Source organism: Calliphora vicina, chromosome 5 (genome assembly GCF_958450345.1).
Source record: "Calliphora vicina chromosome 5, idCalVici1.1, whole genome shotgun sequence".
NCBI classification, from domain to species: domain Eukaryota; kingdom Metazoa; phylum Arthropoda; class Insecta; order Diptera; family Calliphoridae; genus Calliphora; species Calliphora vicina.
The window spans coordinates 59349560-59370917 of record NC_088784.1 but is presented as its reverse complement, the minus strand read 5'-3'; the positions used below and the strand labels follow the sequence as shown (position 1 = coordinate 59370917).

Sequence of the window (21358 nt, the reverse complement as noted above, 5' to 3'; positions counted from 1 at the left end):
TTCACTCTTTAGAGTCTACAATGTAAAAAATTGTGTGTTCATACTATCCAGTAGTTCTAATTATCAAGTGTTCACTCTAACCCGACTCCACTGTATTTAAATTTGCTAATAACATGTCCAATAAGAGTTTAATAAAGAAAAAGAGCTCGATCTGTGATCAATCATATTTCTGAACAGAAATCGATTTTTTATATAAAAACTCTAATGTGCTGTTTTTCTATAGCGAACGAGTACTTTGAGTGGAAATTTAACATGTGTTTTGTTATTGTAACAAAAACAAAATACATGTAAAACATCCACTCAAAGCACTCGTTCGCTATAGAAAACAAGTAAGAAAGTATGGTCGGTCAAGCCCGACCATATAATACCCTACACTAAGTAAAAGAGCATAAACATGTTTCTTTTAAAATTTCAATAACTTATATTTTTGAGTGATTTTCGGAAGTGGGCCTTATATGGGGGCTATGACCAATTATGGACCGATCACCATGAAATTAGGTCGTGTGATTTATGTATATATGAAAGTTTACTATGTTGAATTTTGTGAGTATACCAATATTTTTAAGCGATTTATGCACGTTAAAGTGATTTTCGGAAGCGGGTCAAAAACTTATTTGGAGCGCAGTTTGTGGAGATACATTTATAAATTAAACATTTATGACCGATAAAGTCCAATTTCGGAAGGACATTTGTATGGGGGCTAGGTGAAATAATGGACCGATTTCAGCCAGTTTCAATAGGCTTAGTCCTTGGCCGAAAAAATAATATGTACCAAATTTGATCGAAATATCTTCAAAATTGCGACCTGTACTCTGCGCACAAGGTTTACGTGGACAGCCAGACGGACGGACATCGTTTAATCGACTCAGTAAGTGGTTAAGGTGGGTGTTAGACTAATATTTTTGGGCGTTACAAACATCTGCACAAACGCATAATACCCTCCCCAATATGGTGGTGTAGGGTATAAACAGCACATAAATATCTAAATTCGCTAATAACTTGGCCAATACGCGTTTAATCAAGCTTGATCTGTGATCACTCTTATTTCTTTCCAAAACTCGATTATTTTATATAAAAACTGACAATATCTAAAATCGCTCGATCTGTGATCACTCATATTTCTGAACAAAAATCGATTTTATATATAAAAACTATCTAAATTCGCTAATAACTTGGCCAATAAGCGTTTAATCAAGAAAAGGAGCTCGATCCGGGATCACTCATATTTTAGACCAAAATTCGATTACTTATATAAAAACTCAAAATATGTACATTGATTTACATACATATATTCTGTTGTTGCAAGACAGCTACTAATTTCATATTTTCGCACAATTTTTTACACAACGTCCCATATGTGCTCTATTGGGTTTAATTCTGGTGACTGGGGTGATGTTTATAGCTGTATTGGGGCATAATAAAGAAGCCATTCTCGAGAGCGTAAATCACTACCATAAATACCTGTATGGGCAACTCTTCCAACTAAGAACCGATTCCAGGGAATATTTTTATCGGGATTTTTCTGGAATTTATTTATACGATTTCTTCTAAAATTTACAATATTCTGATTGGTTATGATGACCAAAGTTATTGCTAATCGAATGATTACATTATATCAATCCTTTTTTTGTCAAAGAAGCTTATGGTTGAAATAAAAGAATTTTTTTGACTCAACGACAAATTTGGTCATTAAGAATGACTCAAATTGAAATTGTATGTTCTTAAAGGAATTATTAGAGCACGTAACATTACAACTTCTTAGGATATTCATATTTAAAGAAAATAAATTTGTTTATAAACAAGCTGATTTGCGAAATGTCTCTTTCGAAGGCAACTACGCAAGTTTTCCAGAATTAACTGCCTAATAGTGTGCTGTATAAGTTGTGAATTATAAACGTGTATTTGTATGAAAACAGTACCACTAATTAAAATGTAGTTGTGTAAATTTGAATAAGACGTTACAATTTTAAACTACTAAGCAGCTTTTATTTGCAATAAAAAGTGTCCGGTTTATTTAAAGGAAATAATTCACCGTTTTTAAAATGTAAAAACGTAACAATATGAATTATGTAATTCATAATGAATTCATTAACAGAAGGTTTAAGAGATAAAATTTATTTTGAAAATGGAATTAAGAATTCATTTTTTCGAAACTTTAGTTGGTATAAAATATGCCTGGCCTAATTTCGACAGTTGTATCAACCAGAAAACCAGGGAAGAACTTTCAACGACAGCAGAGCAGTTTCCGCCGTCTTGACAATACATGTTCACGCAGCGATTAATTTATTGTCTGCATTTTATTTATTTATTTATTGTTATATTCTTGTTCGAATAACGTTATCAGAATAATTGTTCGCACAACTATGTCTACGTAATTTTGATACAAAAAGACCTCAATTTTTAAAGATTACAACGAAAATTATATTGTGCTTAAGCTTCGTTTCCGCAACACCGTAATCGGCACCGAAAACGAAATTTCATACATTTGCACCGAAAAAAGTTCGCTTCAGAAATCGGCAACGAAAATGGGGAACGAAATGGCACCGATCAGTAACGAAAAACCTGTCATTTGGGGACGGAACGAAAACAACTTCAAGTAGGTTGTTTTCGGTGCTGTAGGAACGAAATTATTTTAATTATTTTTTTATTTCCAATTTAAAGAAAATCAAAATGAATAAAAAAATTTTTTTTTCTTTATTGGACGGAAAAAATAATAGATTTTGTCAAAAATAATGAAATTCTATTTAATGTGCGACATCCAAAATTAAAAAATAATTTCGTTTCTGTTTTATGCAGCAACGCACCCAACTGAAACGAAAATAATTCAGTAACGAGACGGTGACGAACACCAACGTTTTTCTGTTTAAGTTTTCGTTATCGGCGACGATTACAGTGTATGCGGAAACCCAGCTTTACTAGGGTTCTATAGATGAAAAAAAACATATTTTTCGATTTTTAAAATGTAGATTTTTCGTAATCGATTGTTTTTGTACGTAATAAGTCGATTGTCTTTTGGTAAAAAAAGTTAAAATCTACTTTTTGCTCGCAAAAACGTAGAACAATAGATTACGTTATCCGAAAAAATATTAATAGTCGAAAACATTCGAATAGTCGATGGCTGCCAATACATAGAGTTACGGGCATACAAAAACATTTTCTTTTTATCTTTTGAAAATCGCTGGGATTTTAGCTATTGGAGTTATTTCTATTCGCTAAACATTGATGGATTTAGCGGTGAAATCGCCAAATTGTCGTCACTGATAATGGCTGCCATTATAAAATTAATTTATTTGTTGACGATTTTATACATAAAAAATGCAAAAGGTATTAAAAAGTGCATTATTTAAACTAATTTGTTAAAGAAAAACAATCGAAAAATAATATTTTAAATATAAAAGTTATGGTTTTCGAACATTGAAACGCATTCTAAAAAATAAGGCAAAACGCTGCTGGCAGAACTTAATAATATGTAAAAGTGTGTGTGTATTGTTTGTGTTCTTATTAAAAAAAACAGCAGACTGTCAATCTATAAAAAAGACAATAAGGAACGCCAGGGCTTCGAAATATTTTAGTTAATATCTTAGATTTGTGTTGGAAAATTTAATAATCAATTACCATTAATATTATTGTATGTATTTAAGGTGAAATAAGTAATCTATTGTTAGATGAAAATCAGGAAAATATGGATTTGGAAGTACCAATCTCAAATAGCAAGGAGATTTCCGTAGTGCCTGTACAAAATTCTATACAAACTCATCCAAGGTAGGTTGTTTGCAGAAATATTTGTAAATTATATAAAATTGATGAATTTATGAGTAATAAACATTCATATGTTTAAGAACTATTAAGGCTAATATTACTTAAATTTCTATTTTATTATTCCCACTATTTTCCCTCCTACTCTTTTTTCTTAATGCTTTCCTCCTTCGTATGCTAAAATAAAAATATTAATAAACAAAACAATAAACCCCTGTAGGAGACATTCAAAATCGAAAAGACGCATGAAAAGAAGGTAAAACCACCCATCATTTGTTATTGGAGTTTGTTTTGATTCTCAAATTTAAGTTTCTGTTTTGTTGCTGGAATTTTAAAAATTGCTGTTTGCTTTGTTTTATTCTTACATTTGTTATTACATATTTAGTTTGTAGAATACTGTTGAATTTTTCCTTATAAAAAGTAAGCTTGGATTTTCTTTAATATTCACGATTGATTATTTTAGGTTCAAATGTTATTCGTGTGAAGCTCCATGTCGCGATCCGTCACAGCATGCCCATATGTGCCAGAATGCTATACAGGTATGTACATTTATTATTACAAACTTTGTATAAGAATATATAACATATTTAATACCTTATTGCAGTGTTACAAGTCACGAATACGCGATGCGTTTGGTGAAGAGAGAGTTACACGCGGTTGTACAACAACCCCTGACCAGATTCCTTTAATCTGTAATCAGAATACTATAAATACTATGGGTGGACCACGGAAGCGTAATACTCAGGCTTATATAAATGTTGTATGTTGTGCAGGCGATTATTGCAATGATGGTGAATTTCCTGAATTACCACCGTTAAATGGTAAGCAGATAGTAATTTGTTGTTTTTAGATATAAAAATTTAAATAGTAAATATAAACAACAATCTTACTGATTGTAAAGCTTCCTATACGTTCTATAGATGTGCCTAAAACATTTTACTTGTAAAGTGTTCGCGTATACATATTTCTTTTCAACCATATATAGACACATTTTGCTGATTTTTTCAATTCTAATTTCTAGTATTTCTGAAAGATTTGTGCAACATATTTTTTCCCACAACCAAAAAAATGGGGTGTATATTGATCTTGTCATTCCTCTTGTAACACATTGAAATATATGTACATATACATATATATGTACATTGAAAACTCTCTATAGAGGACAGCTACGGCCGCCTGAAATTTGTCCATTATTGAGAGGTGTTCGCCTGTGGGAAGGTCTAATAAAAAACTATATATTTATTAAATAATAACAAACAACAAAAAGAGATCATTCCAATTTCATAAATATATGTATATAAAATAAATTAAAGGAACACTTTAAAAATTCACTGATACATAGTATCTTACGAGAAATAATGTTTCGTAAGATCTAATTAGCATCGTTTAAAAAAAAAATAAAAAATAGTTTCCTGCTTTAAATTCGCTTCTTTTTCAGCAATAAGACTATTCCGCAAACAGCTTTCCAATTGTTTTAAATAGTTATATGCCTTAATAGTTATATGTCGATAAAAATGTTACAATAACCCAGATATGCCGAAGGCATGAGCTTGATCATTTTAAAAGTACTTTTATATTATTTTGGAAGCAAATGAGAAATAAAAAACAGTGCAATTATAGTTTTTTGTTTAAATTTATTGAAAAAAGTTGTTTTTTTAAGTTGTCCTATATATAGGACATTGGGGTCACAACAACAAAACTAAAACGCAATAATGAAACATTCATGCATATAACAATCAACATACTCTTGATAAATATAAATTCCAATAAAATATAGTATTTATTCACTTGTAAATGTACAAAATTTTACTTTCCGTACAAATGACATATGGGCAAGTCCCAGAAACAGTCTACCAACAAAAAATTTTTAAATGAATCAAACTTGGAATTCTTAATTGTAATATTAGACTTGATATGTATATTATATTTTATATATAAACAAAATGTATTTTAATGGTCATTCATACAAAAATGATTATCAAATCCAACACTAGGTCAGATATCTTTTTTTTATACAAAAAAATTGAATTTTTTAATGTGTTTTTATAATTACTGAAATGTTAACAAGATGGTTCGATTGACAGCTATATTTTTGACCATTCGATTTAAATCTGGATAATTTGTAACGAGCGTCACGTAACGTGCGTAACAAAATGTTCTCGGCTTTTTATGAAAACGGCAAATGATTGTTCATGCAAATAAGTTATATTAGAATTCTCTTTCATTCATCTTTCTTTTAGGAATAAGATTTTGTGTGCTTTAATGCCAAATTCGCTAAAGTTACGAATAAACTCTTCAACTTTTAAAGTTACTTCCACTTTTTGTAACGTGCGTCACAAAATTTTGCGATCAATTATTTCGCAAGAAATGGTAATTAAAAGGAAATGTCTTATGCCATTTGGAATTGCACTTAAATCTCACTATAGTGTATAGTATACGTTGGAGGTATCTTATTTGAAAAACCAAAAAATTTCATATTTAAATATGAAAACGTGTACGAATGAAACGTTCGTCACGCAGGATTAGCCCATATGTCCATAATGACTGAATATGGGCATTATGAAAATATCACAAATTCATAATATAACATAATATAATGGTGGTATCATGTCACAAATTAAAAATACAATAAATCAAAAATAGTAGCAAAAAATAATGCGATCACACAATCTGCCATGAGGTATTGGTGAGTACTAAGTATGTGAACAAAAAAAATGGTATTTTGATAAACGTGACGTATCCTGTAAACAAGAACTACATGTAGTTCAGTCGGCATATCTGGGTTAAGAAGATATTTAAGAGATTAAATAGTATTACTTATTTTGTTAGGTACATCTACCCAGTTTCCCTTTTTCAGTAACATCTTCAGATTCGCTTTCTGTTTCTTCAATTTCAATAAAGATGTTGTCATCTTCGGTGTATACACTTTCATCAATGTAAAGATATTCTTCGGCATGCACTAAAAATTGTTTTGTTAAATTTATGTTCCCATGAAATATCCATTTCCCTCGAAGGGAAAATTGCTATCGTGATATTCCCCTAAACTTTTAATTCACAATAGTTGATTTTGTTCGTAACAGCTGTTTATTGTTTACAAAATTCCATCTAAAAATTTCACAACATGGGGAATTTTTTCACGTGAACAAAATTTATGAACGAAAAATGGGAAAAGGGAACATATTTCATGTGAAATATTGATTCGCGATAGGGGTGATTATTTTCATCATCAAAGTTATTTTGAATCGTCAACAAGCATCTATCTGTCAGTTGTCTCCTATCAAAATATGAATAAGCTGCATCATTATATAGCGTGACTAGAGTCTAGTGACTAGACCAAAAAACCGGCAAATTTAATAGAAAAAGTGTGTTTTTGAAAAAAACGATTTTGATTTTTGTCTTAAAAAAACCGGTTAAACGGTTTCGGTTTTTGTCTTCCAAAAAAAACCGGTTAACGGGGTTATATTAAATTTGTTGACCGGTTTTCGGTTTCAGTTTCGGAGACTTTACGCGTGACTTAAGGAGATAATGGAAAAAAGGGAATTTCGTGTGCTCATTATGCATTATTTTTTGGGGAAAAAACATCACTCAAACCAAATACTATGGGAACTCTGCATCATCAATTGCAATATTAAAAAATTGAATTTCGTTGTGGCCGTAGATTGTGAAAGCCATAGGCATCTCACATAGCTCAGTGGCTTAAATTTTGAGCGATAACTTGGACATGAGAATGCTTTCCTCAAGATGGTTGACGCGTTTTCTCATAATAGCCCACGAACTGTTCCGAATTATGCTACGAATTGCTCCCTCTTCCGCCCTATTCTTCGGATTTAGCCCCGAGTGACCTTTTGTAGAGTAGACCTATGTTCTACCTTAGGCGGCATTAGTGTTTAAAAAGTGGACAATCGTGGAACCGCGCATGGAGGTGTACTATCTCCACTTCTGTGGATTATGGTCATGAATACCCTGCTGCTCAAGATGGACAGCAAAAGGATCAAAACAGTAGCGTATGCTGATGATGTTGCGGTATTAATATCTGGTTAAGTACACTGAGTGGACTGTTTCGAGTGGACTTAGAGTGAACCCCCAAAAGACGAAATGGGAGGTACAAGATCGATGACTTTAGACCACCTTGCCTTGGATAATGCTACTCATCGGAAGGCCGTTGAACGAGTTCTAAGGACTATCACGATACTGATTACAGGCGCTATAAGGTCTACCTCCTCTACATTCTAGGATAATGCTTATATGGGTTCCTGGACACGATGGAAATCAGGGTAATTGTATAGCACTTTTATGGTATTTCCCTAGTTCAGTTAGGCAAGATGGCGGCTGTACAGTTGAAACTATATGAACCTTCCTGTGTTACAACGAGGTCAACTTGGCCCGTATATGATGCCAGCAGGACGAATCTACTTATGGAATTTCGTCGTGAGCAAATAAGGCTAATTGTTTCCTTTATTACAGGACACTGTGTAATTGGGACACATGCTAGAACACTGGGCCTACGGTACAACGACTACTTTAGGAGCTGTCATAATGAAGAATAGGAAGAGACTGACAAACCTGAGGGCACGCATCTTCGGAATCCCATTCATATCATGTTTGGATGAGCTATCAACGATGAATCTTAGACGCATGTACTCCTTCAGCAGAGAATCTGGTTGGTTTAACTCGGAGACAACGGACGTATTATACCCCTTGGATCCCACGTTCCCACGACAATTGGATCTCCATTCCGGAACGACCCGAATCATATTCGGCCAAAGATTGTCAACTCAGCGATAGCTGTACAAATCAAAAGTTTTTTCCCCAGGAAAGAGCAATCGGTCACAGTCGAACTGTTACAACAACAACCCCTTAGGTATCAGAATGGGATCAGTTTTGAATGGACCCAAGAGTGCTGCTTGACGAGTGGCTGCCCATGGAACCTAACCTAACATTTGCACCCAGATATAGCAAATTTGTGAAATTGCTATCTGATACCAGTTAGTTGACATGAGTTTTTTCGCTTATTCCAAACGTTTTTTAGGGGTAACGACAGCTCCAAAGAATTTTTATACGCCATTGTACACTAATCCCAAACGATCATCGTTTCTTGGATGGACTGTGTAAATGCGACATAATGCGTCGGTAGGAATTAAATGGGGGAAACCGGGAACTGGATTTCCTTGTTTCCACCGTTGAAATTTCTTTGACGATTGATTCCAAGTATAATATTTTGGCAGTTCGGAGTATTGCAGCGTTTGGGCAAATTCAACATTTCGGCGCATTTAAAAAAATCTGGTCAATGTTGTTGATGACATTCGACCAACTCGTATTACATTCTCCTCAGTAAAGTACACTCTGTTTCCATTTGTCAGATGTACTGCTAAATGAACAATATTTGGATGTCTTTCATGAATGGCAAATGAAAAATGGTCCAAATTGAATGATAATTCCGATTTCATTCGAATTATCATTGGGCGTATTAGTGGGCGTGGACAATTTTTTCTTTCTGTAAGAAAATTTTGTGGACTATTGCGAACACTTAAAAAAAATTAGCCAAATCGGTGCAGCCGTTCTCAACTGATGCAATCAGCGTGAGATTTTCGATATTTATATAAGAAAATATGGTCATAGCAAAGCTGAAATTATAAAAAAGTTCTTAAGTATCGGTTAATCTATATAAAAAAACAGCTTGTAGAAGAAAAAACATAATAACCGGTTTCCGATTTCGGTTTTTGAATACTCTATATGTAATTATAGTAAATATTTACATGATTTGTTTACAGCTGAAGTAACACATTTAAGCGCTGACAGTAGCAATTTACTAAAGATGACATTTGCTATATTGGGACCATTCGTCATCATCTCAATACTTGCCTATATTGCAATATACTTCATTAGACGAACACATCGTAAGCGCTTAGAATACTCCAGGGCTAAACAAGATCCGGATTCCTATTTGGTAAATGATGAACTATTGCGAGTTACCAGTGCTGGAGATAGTACCTTAAGGGTATATAATAATAATAATTAATAATTTAGTTAATTTGAATTTAAACTAAAATTTTATTTCCTTACAAACCATAAAGGAATATTTACAACATTCAGTTACTTCGGGTTCGGGCTCTGGCTTGCCTTTACTTATACAACGAACACTAGCCAAACAAGTAACACTTGTTGAGTGTATTGGACGGGGAAAGTATGGTGAAGTATGGCGTGGTCACTGGCATGGTGAAAATATTGCCGTGAAAATCTTTTTCAGTCGTGACGAAGAATCCTGGAAGCGAGAAACTGAAATTTATAGGTAAGTTGACGAATCTAGCAGAACTTTTTAATTTCAAATCTTATTATCTCTATCTAGCACCGTGTTACTGCGTCACGAGAACATTTTAGGTTTTATTGGCTCAGATATGACTTCACGTAACTCATGTACCCAATTGTGGCTACTAACACATTATTACCCTCATGGCTCTCTATTCGATCATTTAAACCGGAACGCCTTAAGTCATCGCGATATGATTTTAATTTGTCTTTCAATCGCGAACGGTTTAGTTCATTTGCACACGGAAATATTTGGTACTGAGGTAAACTTGAAATGCATTATACATTTAATTTATAGTTATACTGTCGGTTAAAATAATTTTTGAATGAAAACTGTCAGTATAACTTAAGGTTAAAATATAACTAAACATACATGTGATAATGGGGTTGAGTATGCTTACATTGTTATAATGAAAATTGTATCGTTTAGGGAAAACCTGCTATGGCTCATCGTGATTTAAAATCAAAAAATATTTTAGTTAAACCAAACGGTACCTGTGTCATTGCGGACTTTGGTTTAGCTGTAATGCATTCAAATGTTACGGGCAAACTAGATCTAGGCAATAATCCTAAAGTTGGCACAAAACGTTATATGGCACCGGAAATTTTAGAAGAAAGGTAAGAGCGGTATTATACTTATTTTTATGAATGTTTAATTGAAACTTATTGTACCATTTGTTATTTGCAGTATTGACATGCATAATTTTGAAGCTCTAAGACGCACAGATATTTATGCCTTGGGCTTAGTATTATGGGAAGTTTGCAGACGGACCATATCATGTGGGATTGCTGAAGAGTATAAAGTACCATTCTATGATGTCGTGCCATCTGATCCCAGCTTTGAGGATATGCGTAAGGTGGTATGTGTGGATAATTACCGACCTTCGATACCGAATCGTTGGAGTTCAGATCCAGTAAGTATTTAGTATTTTTTTGATTGTTTTGAATTTAGTATGTAATGTTCATTGTTTTTAGCTTTTGGCGGGTATGTCAAAACTTATGAAAGAATGCTGGCATCAAAATCCAAATGTACGCCTACCTGCCTTGCGTATTAAAAAGACTATACATAAATTGGCTTCCGTAGATGAAAAACTACGTCTAGATTATGATGAAGTTTGTGTTTAAATGACAAACATGTTCAATTTTCTATATATTTTTTTTGGTTAATTCAAACATTGCGAAAGTAATTTTTCTTAAATGTTTAACAGTTTATTGTAATTTTCTATGTTGTCGATTCAGTCGAAAAGACTGCCAGATTTAGAACGTTTATGTTTTAGTTTTTACTTACTACACCATATTTTTGTCTAATACATATCGTTACCTCCATTTTGTAAGATGCTAAGTATAAAAATAGAGTTCTGAGATATATAGATGCTTTTTGACGATATATTTTTTATACCATAAAGATATAGATAGCGGAGTCGATATAGCAATGTCCATCTGTCTGTTGAAATCAATTTTCCGAAGCCCACAAATGACTTTCATACATGAGAAAATCGGTTACCAAATTTTTTCTCTCTCAATTTTTTTATCAATACATTTTTCTCCAAAATTGTTTTTAACAAAATTTATTTTTAATATTGCGGAAATTATTGGCAAAAATAGAGTTTATCAAAATCCTTTAAATTCAATTCCCAGGTACCGCCATTTGGTTTTTATTAGTTAGTATTTTTCATTATTATACTTAGCACGTTTTAGAATGAAGGTATCTATGTACATATAGTACCCTTAATAAAACAATAGTGTATAATTTGTTTGCCATTTCGAGTTTATGCTTATACACTATTGTTTTATTAAGGGGACGATATGTATATGTATATATATTTCATATTGACTTTCTGGTTAAATAATTCGAAACAGTTTGTTTTATTTTTTTACAAAATAGCGTTTGAAAAATTAAACAACATTCAGATGCTTGATCGTTCTTTGGTATATTAAAATTGGTTTTAGCAATCCACAGAAATTTTCTCTTTTGTGATTGATAAGATTATAATGTTTATCCCAGTTCTATTGCAGGTATTTCAATACAAATGTTAAATTGTTTGTAATTTTTTCAGGTATGTGGTAGAAATTTATTTTGAAAGCGATACGATTTTTTATTTTGTCACCAAGGCTTTAATTTCCACATACCCGATAATATTCATACAATTTTTAACTTATATTCTGTACTCCTAATAAGTCTAATATTGCATGTATTTCGTTAAATGTCAGTCAGCATCCTTATTGTGATGCAGCTTGCCAACAGAACTAAAATTTCGTAGATTGTTCAGTATTACTGAACACATGGCGATTTTTATTTGCCACTGACAAATACATACGAAGTAAAATTTTTAACTAAAATATAATATTTCAACTAGTATTCTTTTCATACCGGTGTAGATGTAAATTCTTTAAACGTAATCGTTGAAAAAAGTTTTATACATAAAAAAACAGAGAAATAGAAATTAAAATACAATATGCAATTTTATTATACAATATGAAATTATGTTTAAGTTTAGAGTTTATAACATATTTGATAGAGGAAAAAACTAATCAAAAATACTTTATTTAAAAGTAGTTCTATTTATATGTATGTATTATAAATAATAATCGGGTTATTATACAGCGTTTTTTTTTTAATTTTTGTTGCACACACAACCCTATACTGACAAAGAAATATTTTGGCCTTAAAAACGTAATTATTGTAATTTTTTTAAAAAAATGGTTACATAAATATGACATTGTGCCTTTTTTCACAAATCAACAATGCCTTAAGAAATAAACAAACCTTTATTAAAATTTATAAAATTAGAAACACTAAAACTTATGCTTTAATCATGCTTCCATTATCGTATTTTTTTTTAATTTACATGTTAAACTTTTCCATCATGTGCCATTTTCAAATCTAATTTTATTTCAAATTAACTAAAATCTATTGTACTACTTACTATATTTTTGCTTTACTACAAACACTCTGTACTAAAACTTGAAAATATCTAATTTTCAATATGTATTAAACAATAAGATCTTTTTTTCTAAATTAAGATTTATTTTTAATACCTTAGTTAAGTAAACATAAACAATTAATTAGTAAGTTAGTTTTAGTATTAAGTTTAAATAAAGAAATATATGAAATGTTGTATACAAACATTTGTACAAAACTAAATTTTTTTGAATGTTAATGTAAAAAAACCAACACTTAGTATGTAGTTAAAATTAGTATTAATAAAATAAATATAAAAAATATATACTATATATAAATATGTATATTAAATTTAATAAACTTAATTAATTATTCATAATATAAAATTCGTGTATAATTTATCAGGCCTGTCACATTTTATTCGGAATCGTTTCAATTCAAAGTTTTAATAATTTTGTTCGGACGGTCAAAATTTGGCCGAATACTGAAACTTTTATAAAGGAAAAACATGTGTAAGTTTAAAGGAGAAACAAGTTTTAAATATATTTAATAGAATAGAAAAAACTTATATTTTATTGTAAAATATTTAAGAATCCTGAACAAGTAAGAGTATTATATTGTAGGATATTATCATAGGCATTATTATGGTTAATTAAAGCCTTTGTGGCACTTAAGCTATCAGTGCAGATCAAAGCCATCTCGCAATGTGAGTAACATGTAATGGCAGTTTTAATGGCTACAATTTCAGCCGTAAAAATTCCAGTATGGTCTGTAAGACGTTGTTTCCGATATTCGTTTAACGATAGCATAAGATGTTATATCATTTTGAAACGATCCATTAGTATAAAAACTGGTTGGAGAGAAATAACGGGTTAGTGGCATTCTTGTTGTATACACTTAGACTGTCATCCATCTTAACAAACTTAAGCTTGGTTAATTTAGCTTTAGTATTCAGGTTACAACTTTTAATTGCTAACTAACTGCGAAAATAATAATAATAATAATTTTTAATTTATTTATTCAAGATTTTAACACAAATTTCCAATTTCACAAAAAAACGATTTTGAAAAAAGGTCGAACATTTTTCAAAAAATGCAATTCTGTTACTTTTTCGACCGATCTCGGAGCGATCATATTCTTTCTATAATCTGTTAAAAATGAATAAAAATATGTTATTATATGTAAATAAAAGAGAAAGAATGGTAAGTTATTAAGATCAACCACAATTGAAATTGTTTCTCACCAAAGCAAACAAAACCTAATCAAGGTCATACCATATACATAAACTGTTATTATCAGTGATTTATTTTTTATAACAAAATATAAATTACAATTTGAGTATGTAATTTTATTATATGGTCGATTTATTTTCGTAGAATTTTGTTTAATATTAAATAATCAGGCATGTGATGAAAATGGTTTTGTTTTAAAAAATATTGAAAAAAAATTGTAATACATACCTATTGTCGAACTTGACTGATATCTACCAAAACATAAAATGGAGCTTTAATATTTAGCCTGTGCTGATTTGAAATATGAAGTCACGCCAATGATTTTTTAACTAATTTTTATTGAATTTGTTTAACTATTTAATTTAATTTATTAAATATTAATAAAAATTACAGTACATTATTTTAAATTAGATCCATTTGTCATTTTCGTTTTAAAGCTTTAAGTACATCATTTCATTAAGCTGGTTACAATATTGTCTGGCTGCCATGAACATATCCATTACAGAATTCGGATTTTCTTTAAAACTTTTACAATCTAAAAAAAAACAATAAAATAACAATAAATTAAAACTGTCTTTAAATAATGTTAGTCATCTAAAAATTTTACCATATACGCACATAATATTTCATGTAGTTTAGTCTATTTAGATATTTTTTATAAAATTTTTTTATAGTTTTACTTCAATATTTCGCTACATCATTGTGTAGTATCTTCAGGAAAAAATTAAAAAATAAAAAAAAATTTCCTGAAGATGCCAAACAATGATGTAGCGAAATACTGAAATGACACTAAAGATTTTTATAAAGAAGACCTTAAATAAATATCATTTGAAATTTTAATAAAAAGGTCAAATAAAATAACTATAAAGTATGTTTGTATACTTGTAACAATTTACAAAATGATCGAATGTGGTAATATTTAAAGACCTACGGAAATATTTAAGAATTACCAATTGTTAAGTCGCATATCTTAATAGATTTGATTCTAGCTGGAAATTTGTCGCTCTCGATCAAATCTTTCAAATATGTATAATTAATGACATTACATTCATGAAAATAACAAGCAAGTTGTAGTTTAGGATTTGTCGACAACATATTAAACCAAATATTTCGAACTTTATTGAACATATCGAGTGGAATTTGGACAACCCGTAAATTTGTTTGGTATGGTAATAACTCATTCATAGGAACTATTAGGCTACATTCCAAATTGCGAGTGTAAAATGAAAATTGTTTCAACGTAGGATGCTTAAAAATCGTAAACAGGTTTGAAAGATCGATTGAATTTTCGTTTTCAATAAAGGCCAACTGTTTGAGACCCTTCATTTCCAAAATATCATCAAATGCGATTACAGATAAATCTATAAATAGCGATTGTAAATTATGAAAAGTGTCTTGTAGAGTAAGATGCATTGCAATTGGTTTGTCTTCAAACCACAATGTAAAATCATGCCAAATAAGTGTATTTAACTTTTCCATCTGATTGCTGTTGTATAACAAAAGCTTTTTAAAATCTTCCCTAAAATCGTATTCCATAGTTTCAATACGTAAATATTCCAAAGGTGATTCAATATAAAAGGGTACAAAGTTATCAGAAAATCGGGTAAAAAATGATGTGAATGCTTTTAAATTTTGTTGGCTTAAAATTGATTTTAAATTTATCCAAGTTATATAGTTACAATTTACAAGGGTAAGATTTTCCAACGAAGGCATAGGGACAAAATCATCTAAATAACAAAATTCCAAGTATAACTCTTTTAAGTGCTTACATGATTTCGTTAAATCTTCCAACACGTTTCGATTTATAGAAAGAGGAGAATTACTTGAAGACATTGCTAATACACCAAGATTTTCGAAATTCCTAAGTATTGACTTTGTAATTACTGGAATAGACATTTTATTAGCTACGTCCAAATTAACACTGATTAGTTCACACATATTCTCATGGCGATTGAGTGCTGACTTCTCAGAAATGATATCTGAATTATTCCCAACGATGTTTATTTTAAAAACTAATTGTGCCACATGTTGTAACTTTATAATAACGTCGATAATATGGTTTAGTTCATACTTAATGTGCTTTTCTCTTACAATTAATGTTTTCAACATTTTCATACTGGCAATTGTGGAAATTCCGTTATGATCTTGCAAAACTCCATGTTCTCTATTACAATGGCTTAGAATCAATGTATTCAACTGTGGGCAACTCATTTTTATGCTCTTTAGATTTTCTACGCTCAATCTGTAAATGCCAAACAAATTTAAGGTTTTTAATTCTGTAAATTGATTTTGTATTAAAAAACTAAAAATAGTGCTTTCGTTTTCAGCTTCACTCTTTTCTTCCAATATTTGCAATTTGTTGACATTACTGAAATTCATATCCAAAAGTTCTCTTACTTCATCACAATTTAAGAGTATGCTTGATTTATTGGCAACGTCTGCAATTTTACAATCATTGTAACCCAATTTATACATAGGATCTGAATAGGCATTATAACGTTCTATATTGTCTACATGATTTGTAACTAAGACTGCGTTTGCATCTATTGGATATAATTTCAATTGTTTACATTTTATTTTCCACGTCGATGTTATAATATGACGAAATAGCCCGCAAACATGTGTCAAATGTATCTGTTCTCTTAGATTGAAATACTGAAAAATATTTTCCCAAATGTCTGTATTTGTAAATGCGTTTTCCAAAATGCAATCCATGGCGAACGTATGAAATATACTTTGTGGTATGAATATATATGTCCAATGTTAATTTATTTAAGCGAAAACTAAAAACAAAATTATATACTACTAGCTGACCCGGTGCGCTTCGCCACCCCAATTAGAAGAAAGAAATAGTACTATCAAGTCTCACTTTGTGAATCTAATTGTAAATGTCTAATTTCATATTTCTGGGTCCATTATTATAGAAAATGCAAAATGTGTTCCTAATTTTAAATTTTTAGGTTTATTATTATAAAATATTCAAAAAGTACCATTGCAATAAGGAAATAGTACCATTGATTATCACTTTTAAATTCGCATTCACTAAACCATAACCCGTCAAGTTTGAATTTTAGATTTGTATATCATTTCCTATATTATCAACTAATTTTGTTTCTATAATACTTAAAATCTAATAAATTATCACAAAACCGAAACCGATCAGTTTTTAATTTTTTAAAACCGAAACCGCGGTTTTGAAATTCTTCGATTTTTTAGAAACTCTAGGTCCATTATTATAGGAAATTCAAAAAAATACCATTAGAATATATAAAAAGTACCAAAAACCCCCCACTTGTGGTTTCCCACTCACTCGGGTCCATATAAGCTTAATTTCATGGCTTTAGGTTCATTGGTGTAGAAATTACAAAAAGTACCATTCGAATATAGAAAAAGTACCAAAAAGCACCCACTTGTAGTTGCTCACCCACTCGGGTCCGTATAACCTTTTTTAATGTTTCTAGGTTCATTGGTGAAGAAATTACAAAAAGTACCATTTGAATAAAGAATAAGTATCAACAAGTCTCCCCCTAGACTTCTCAGTCACTTAGGACCATATATGTTTAATTTCGTGTTTCTAAGTCCATTGTTATAGAAAATTCAAAAAGTACCATTAGAATATAGAAAAAGTACCAAAAAGCAGCCACTTGCGGATTCCCACTCACTCTGGTCCATACAACCTTTATTTCATATTTCAAGGTTCATTGGTGAAGAAATTACAAAAAGTACCATTCGAATAAAGAAAAAGTACCAAAAAGTCTCCCCTAGAATTCTAACTCACTTAGGACCATGTATGCTTAATTTCATGTTTTTAAGTCCATTGCTATAGAAAATTAAAAAAAGTATCATTAGAATAAACAAAAAGTACCATGAAGTATCCGCTTGAATTTTCAATCACTTAGGACCATATACGCTTAATTTCATATTTCTAGGTCCATTATATTATAGAAAATTCAAAAAGTACCATTAGAATATAGAAAAAGTACCAAAAAGCACCCACTTGTAGTTTCCCACTCACTCGGTTCCATATAAGCTTTATTTCATGTTTCTAGGTTCATTGGTGAAGAAATTACAAAAAGTACCAATCGAATAAAGAAAAAGTACCACAAAGTCTCCCCATAGAATTCTCACTTACTTAGGACCATATATGCTTAATTTCATGTTTCTAAGTTCATTGTTATAGAAAATTCAAAAAAGTACTATTAGAATAAACAAAAAGTACCAAAAAGTCTCCCCCTAGAATTCTCACTCACTTAGGACCATATATGCTTAACATCATATTTCTATGTCCATTATTACAGAAAATTCAAAAAGTACCATTCGAATATAGAAAAAGTACCAAAAAGCAGTCACTTGTAGATTCCCACTCACTCCGGTCTTAATTTCATGTTTTTAGGTTCATTGGTGAAGAAATTACAAAAAGTACCATTCGAATAAAGAAAAAGTACCAAAAAGTCTCCCCCCAGAATTCTCACTCACTTAGGACCATATATGCTTAATTTCATGACTCTAAGTCCATTGTTAAAGAAAATTCAAAAAAGTACCATTAGAATATAGAAAAAGGACCAAAAAACCCACACTTGTGGTTTCCCACTCACTCGGTTTATATATAAGCTTTATTTCATGTTTCTAGGTTCATTGGTGAAGAAATTACAAAAAGTACCATTCCAATAAAGAAAAAGTACCAAAAAGTCTCCCCCTATAATTCTCACTCACTTAGGACCATATATGTTTAATTTCATGTTTCTAAGTCCATTATTATAGAAATTTCAAAAAAGTACCATTAGATGAACAAAAAAGTACCTATAGTACAGTTCACACATTTTGGTACCTAAATATGATCCCCTATTCCTAACACTAACTTCACTCAATTACATATCAGCTAACTTTAATGTCGATAACTGAAATAATTTAAATTTTAAAAAAGTACCATTAGGAGAAAAGTACCAATTTCCCTTTTCTTACTTGAACACCCCTCAAGTTTGAAATTTAAAAATATTCCATTTTGCCAAAATTGTTTATGCTACAGGCCTGTATCAAAATATTAAAAACTGTGTTAATGTGCCCAAGAATAAATATGTTTTAAAAAAAGTACCAAACTGTTTACCCGGATTTGGCCCAATATACACCTTGGCACTCGAGTTCCAAATAACACCCTGTTAGTTAATTTTTGTATGAATCCAGGAACCAACGTTAAAAAAAATTATCAAAATTGGCTTAATAATTTCAAATATAATGTATTTTCCCGATTTTATCCCCTTTTTGGTACCTTTTTTATCCCCATTGAGGTGGTACAATTTCATTCAAATAAATTTCTGTAACGTGGTGGGAGCTCATAATAAAATATTCGTATGTCTATGTAAAATTATAGAAAAACATATTTTATGAAAAAGTACCAAAAATTAACACAATTTTTATCCCTTAAAGGTTCGAATTTCCAAAAAGTACCAAACTTATATTTTTTATTTTTTGTTAGTTAAAGAATACGATTTAAAATTTGTTTCTATGTTTATTGGTTTAAAAGATACATAGGGTGCAAAAAAAGTACCAAAATACAGTTTTTACCCGTTTTCTCCCCTAAAAGTTTCGAATTTCCAAAAAGTACGAAACACCTGTCAGCTTATTTTTTAAATGGAGTAACATGCTATTTTAAGTTTTTTTGTATCTTTATTAGTTTTGAAGATATAAGGTTACCGAATTTACCCGTTTTTACCCTTTTTTACCCCCTAAACGTTCGAATTTCCAAAAATCCCTTCTTATCGGATCGTTTTGGGGAGGGAGGAACCCGCAGTTAAAATTTCGTGATTCTAGCTTCAGCCGTTTGGGCTGTGCGATGATGAATCAGTCAGTCAGTCAGTCAGTCAGTCAGTCAGTCAGTAACGTTACTCTTTTATATATATAGATTGTGTCTTATCAATAATAGACAGGGCTGCGATATTAATAAGTGTGTTCGCGTACTTTCCAGTAAAAATTATCCAGTAACTTTAATTTAGAGCGTAAAAATACATTTACTCTCAATCTAAAAAAATATCCAAAAAGTACGCGAACAACAATTTGTAACAATAAGTTGTATTTTATTATAAATCAATTTAAAACGTTTGTTTTGTGATATTTTACTTTTTTTCTGTTTTATTTATTTCGATAATATTAAATTTATATACATTTGCCTTAGAAGGTAAAGAGTTTAGGGCTAATGATCCTTTTCTACTTAATAATAAGCTATGAATTATAATCTTCTAATATATAAAAATCTCGTGTCACAATGTTAGAGTTTGAACTCCTCCGAAACGGCTCAACCGATTTTTATGAAATTTTGTATGTATGTTTGGTAGGTATGAGAATAGGTCGTAAAGTATATTTCATACCGCTAGGTCATTAGGGTGACCCTATCCAGAATTTATTTTTACCATTTTTTGGCCAAAAGCTTTTTTTCGCATTTTATTTATTTGGCATTAAAAAATACCTATAACTCCAAATTTTCATCAACCGACCCTCACCCACCCGTTTTTTAGCCGAGATTTTAGTATTTTGTATGAGCAATATCCAAATATCAATATTTAACTATTTTTATGAAATTTTGTATATATTTTTGGTAGGTACGAGAATATTATATATCATACCGCTAGGACATTAGGATGTCCCTATCCACCCATTTCTAAAAATATTTTTCGCCAAAAAATATTGTTTGTATTTCTCTTCATTTGGCATCAAAAATACCTATAATGCCAACTTCACTTGGAATACATTCGCTATTTTATTTAACAACCAAAATATTCACTAGAAATAATTTGTATGGCAGAACAACGTTTGCCGGATCAGCTAGTATATACATATATACAGATGATTTATTATTTGAATTGAAGGAAAAAAATGTTCAAAAACCTTATATGGTCGGGCTTGACCGACCATATAATACCATACACCAAGTAAATGAGTAAAAATATTTTTCTTTTAAAATATCAATAATTTATATTTTTGAGTGATTTTCGGAAGTGGGCCTTATATGGGAGCTATGACCAATTATGGACCGATCACCATAAAATTAGGTCGTGTGATTTATGTCTATATTAAAGTAAACTATGTTGAATTTTGTGTGTATACCAACATTTTTAAGCAATTTATGCACGTTAAAGTGATTTTCGGAAGCGGGTCTATATGGGAGCTA

The 21358-nt window shown here is 30.7% G+C and overlaps 2 protein-coding genes across 4 annotated transcripts; one reads left to right on the top strand and one right to left on the bottom strand.

The window, feature by feature from the left end:
- The first annotated feature begins 3229 nt into the window (after positions 1-3229).
- Positions 3230-13350, top strand: sax (saxophone). 2 transcript variants are annotated; one of them, XM_065512178.1, is made up of 11 exons: positions 3230-3324; positions 3642-3762; positions 3977-4012; positions 4220-4295; positions 4361-4577; positions 9528-9754; positions 9831-10045; positions 10103-10325; positions 10493-10680; positions 10751-10976; positions 11038-13350. In XM_065512178.1, the coding sequence occupies exons 1-11, from the start codon at positions 3264-3266 to the stop codon at positions 11185-11187; spliced, it is 1740 nt and encodes a 579-aa protein (XP_065368250.1). In that variant the 5' UTR covers positions 3230-3263; the 3' UTR covers positions 11188-13350. The 2 variants fall into 2 exon arrangements, with proteins under 2 accessions (XP_065368250.1, XP_065368251.1); XM_065512179.1 differs by lacking the exon at positions 3977-4012.
- A 1164-nt stretch (positions 13351-14514) lies between these two features.
- LOC135960949 (uncharacterized) lies at positions 14515-16989 on the bottom strand. Of its 2 annotated transcripts, none has more exons than XM_065512376.1 (2): positions 15147-16989; positions 14515-14731 (listed from the first exon to the last, which is right to left on the bottom strand). In XM_065512376.1, the coding sequence occupies exons 1-2, from the start codon at positions 16909-16911 to the stop codon at positions 14628-14630; spliced, it is 1869 nt and encodes a 622-aa protein (XP_065368448.1). In that variant the 5' UTR covers positions 16912-16989; the 3' UTR covers positions 14515-14627. The 2 variants fall into 2 exon arrangements, with proteins under 2 accessions (XP_065368448.1, XP_065368449.1); XM_065512377.1 differs by having other exon boundaries at positions 15966-16989.
- Between the last annotated feature and the right edge of the window lie 4369 nt (positions 16990-21358).

Excerpts from the sequence above, each read along its gene's own strand:
- LOC135960949 (XM_065512376.1), bottom strand. The coding sequence starts at position 16,911 with ATGGATTGCATTTTGGAAAACGCATTTACAAATACAGACATTTGGGAA. Across the intron at positions 14,732-15,146 it reads GATATGCGACTTAACAATTG|ATTGTAAAAGTTTTAAAGAA; the intron begins GTAATTCTTAAA and ends GTTTTTTTTTAG.
- sax (XM_065512178.1), top strand. The coding sequence starts at position 3,264 with ATGGCTGCCATTATAAAATTAATTTATTTGTTGACGATTTTATACATA. Across the intron at positions 4,296-4,360 it reads TGTGCCAGAATGCTATACAG|TGTTACAAGTCACGAATACG; the intron begins GTATGTACATTT and ends ACCTTATTGCAG. Across the intron at positions 10,681-10,750 it reads CCGGAAATTTTAGAAGAAAG|TATTGACATGCATAATTTTG; the intron begins GTAAGAGCGGTA and ends TGTTATTTGCAG.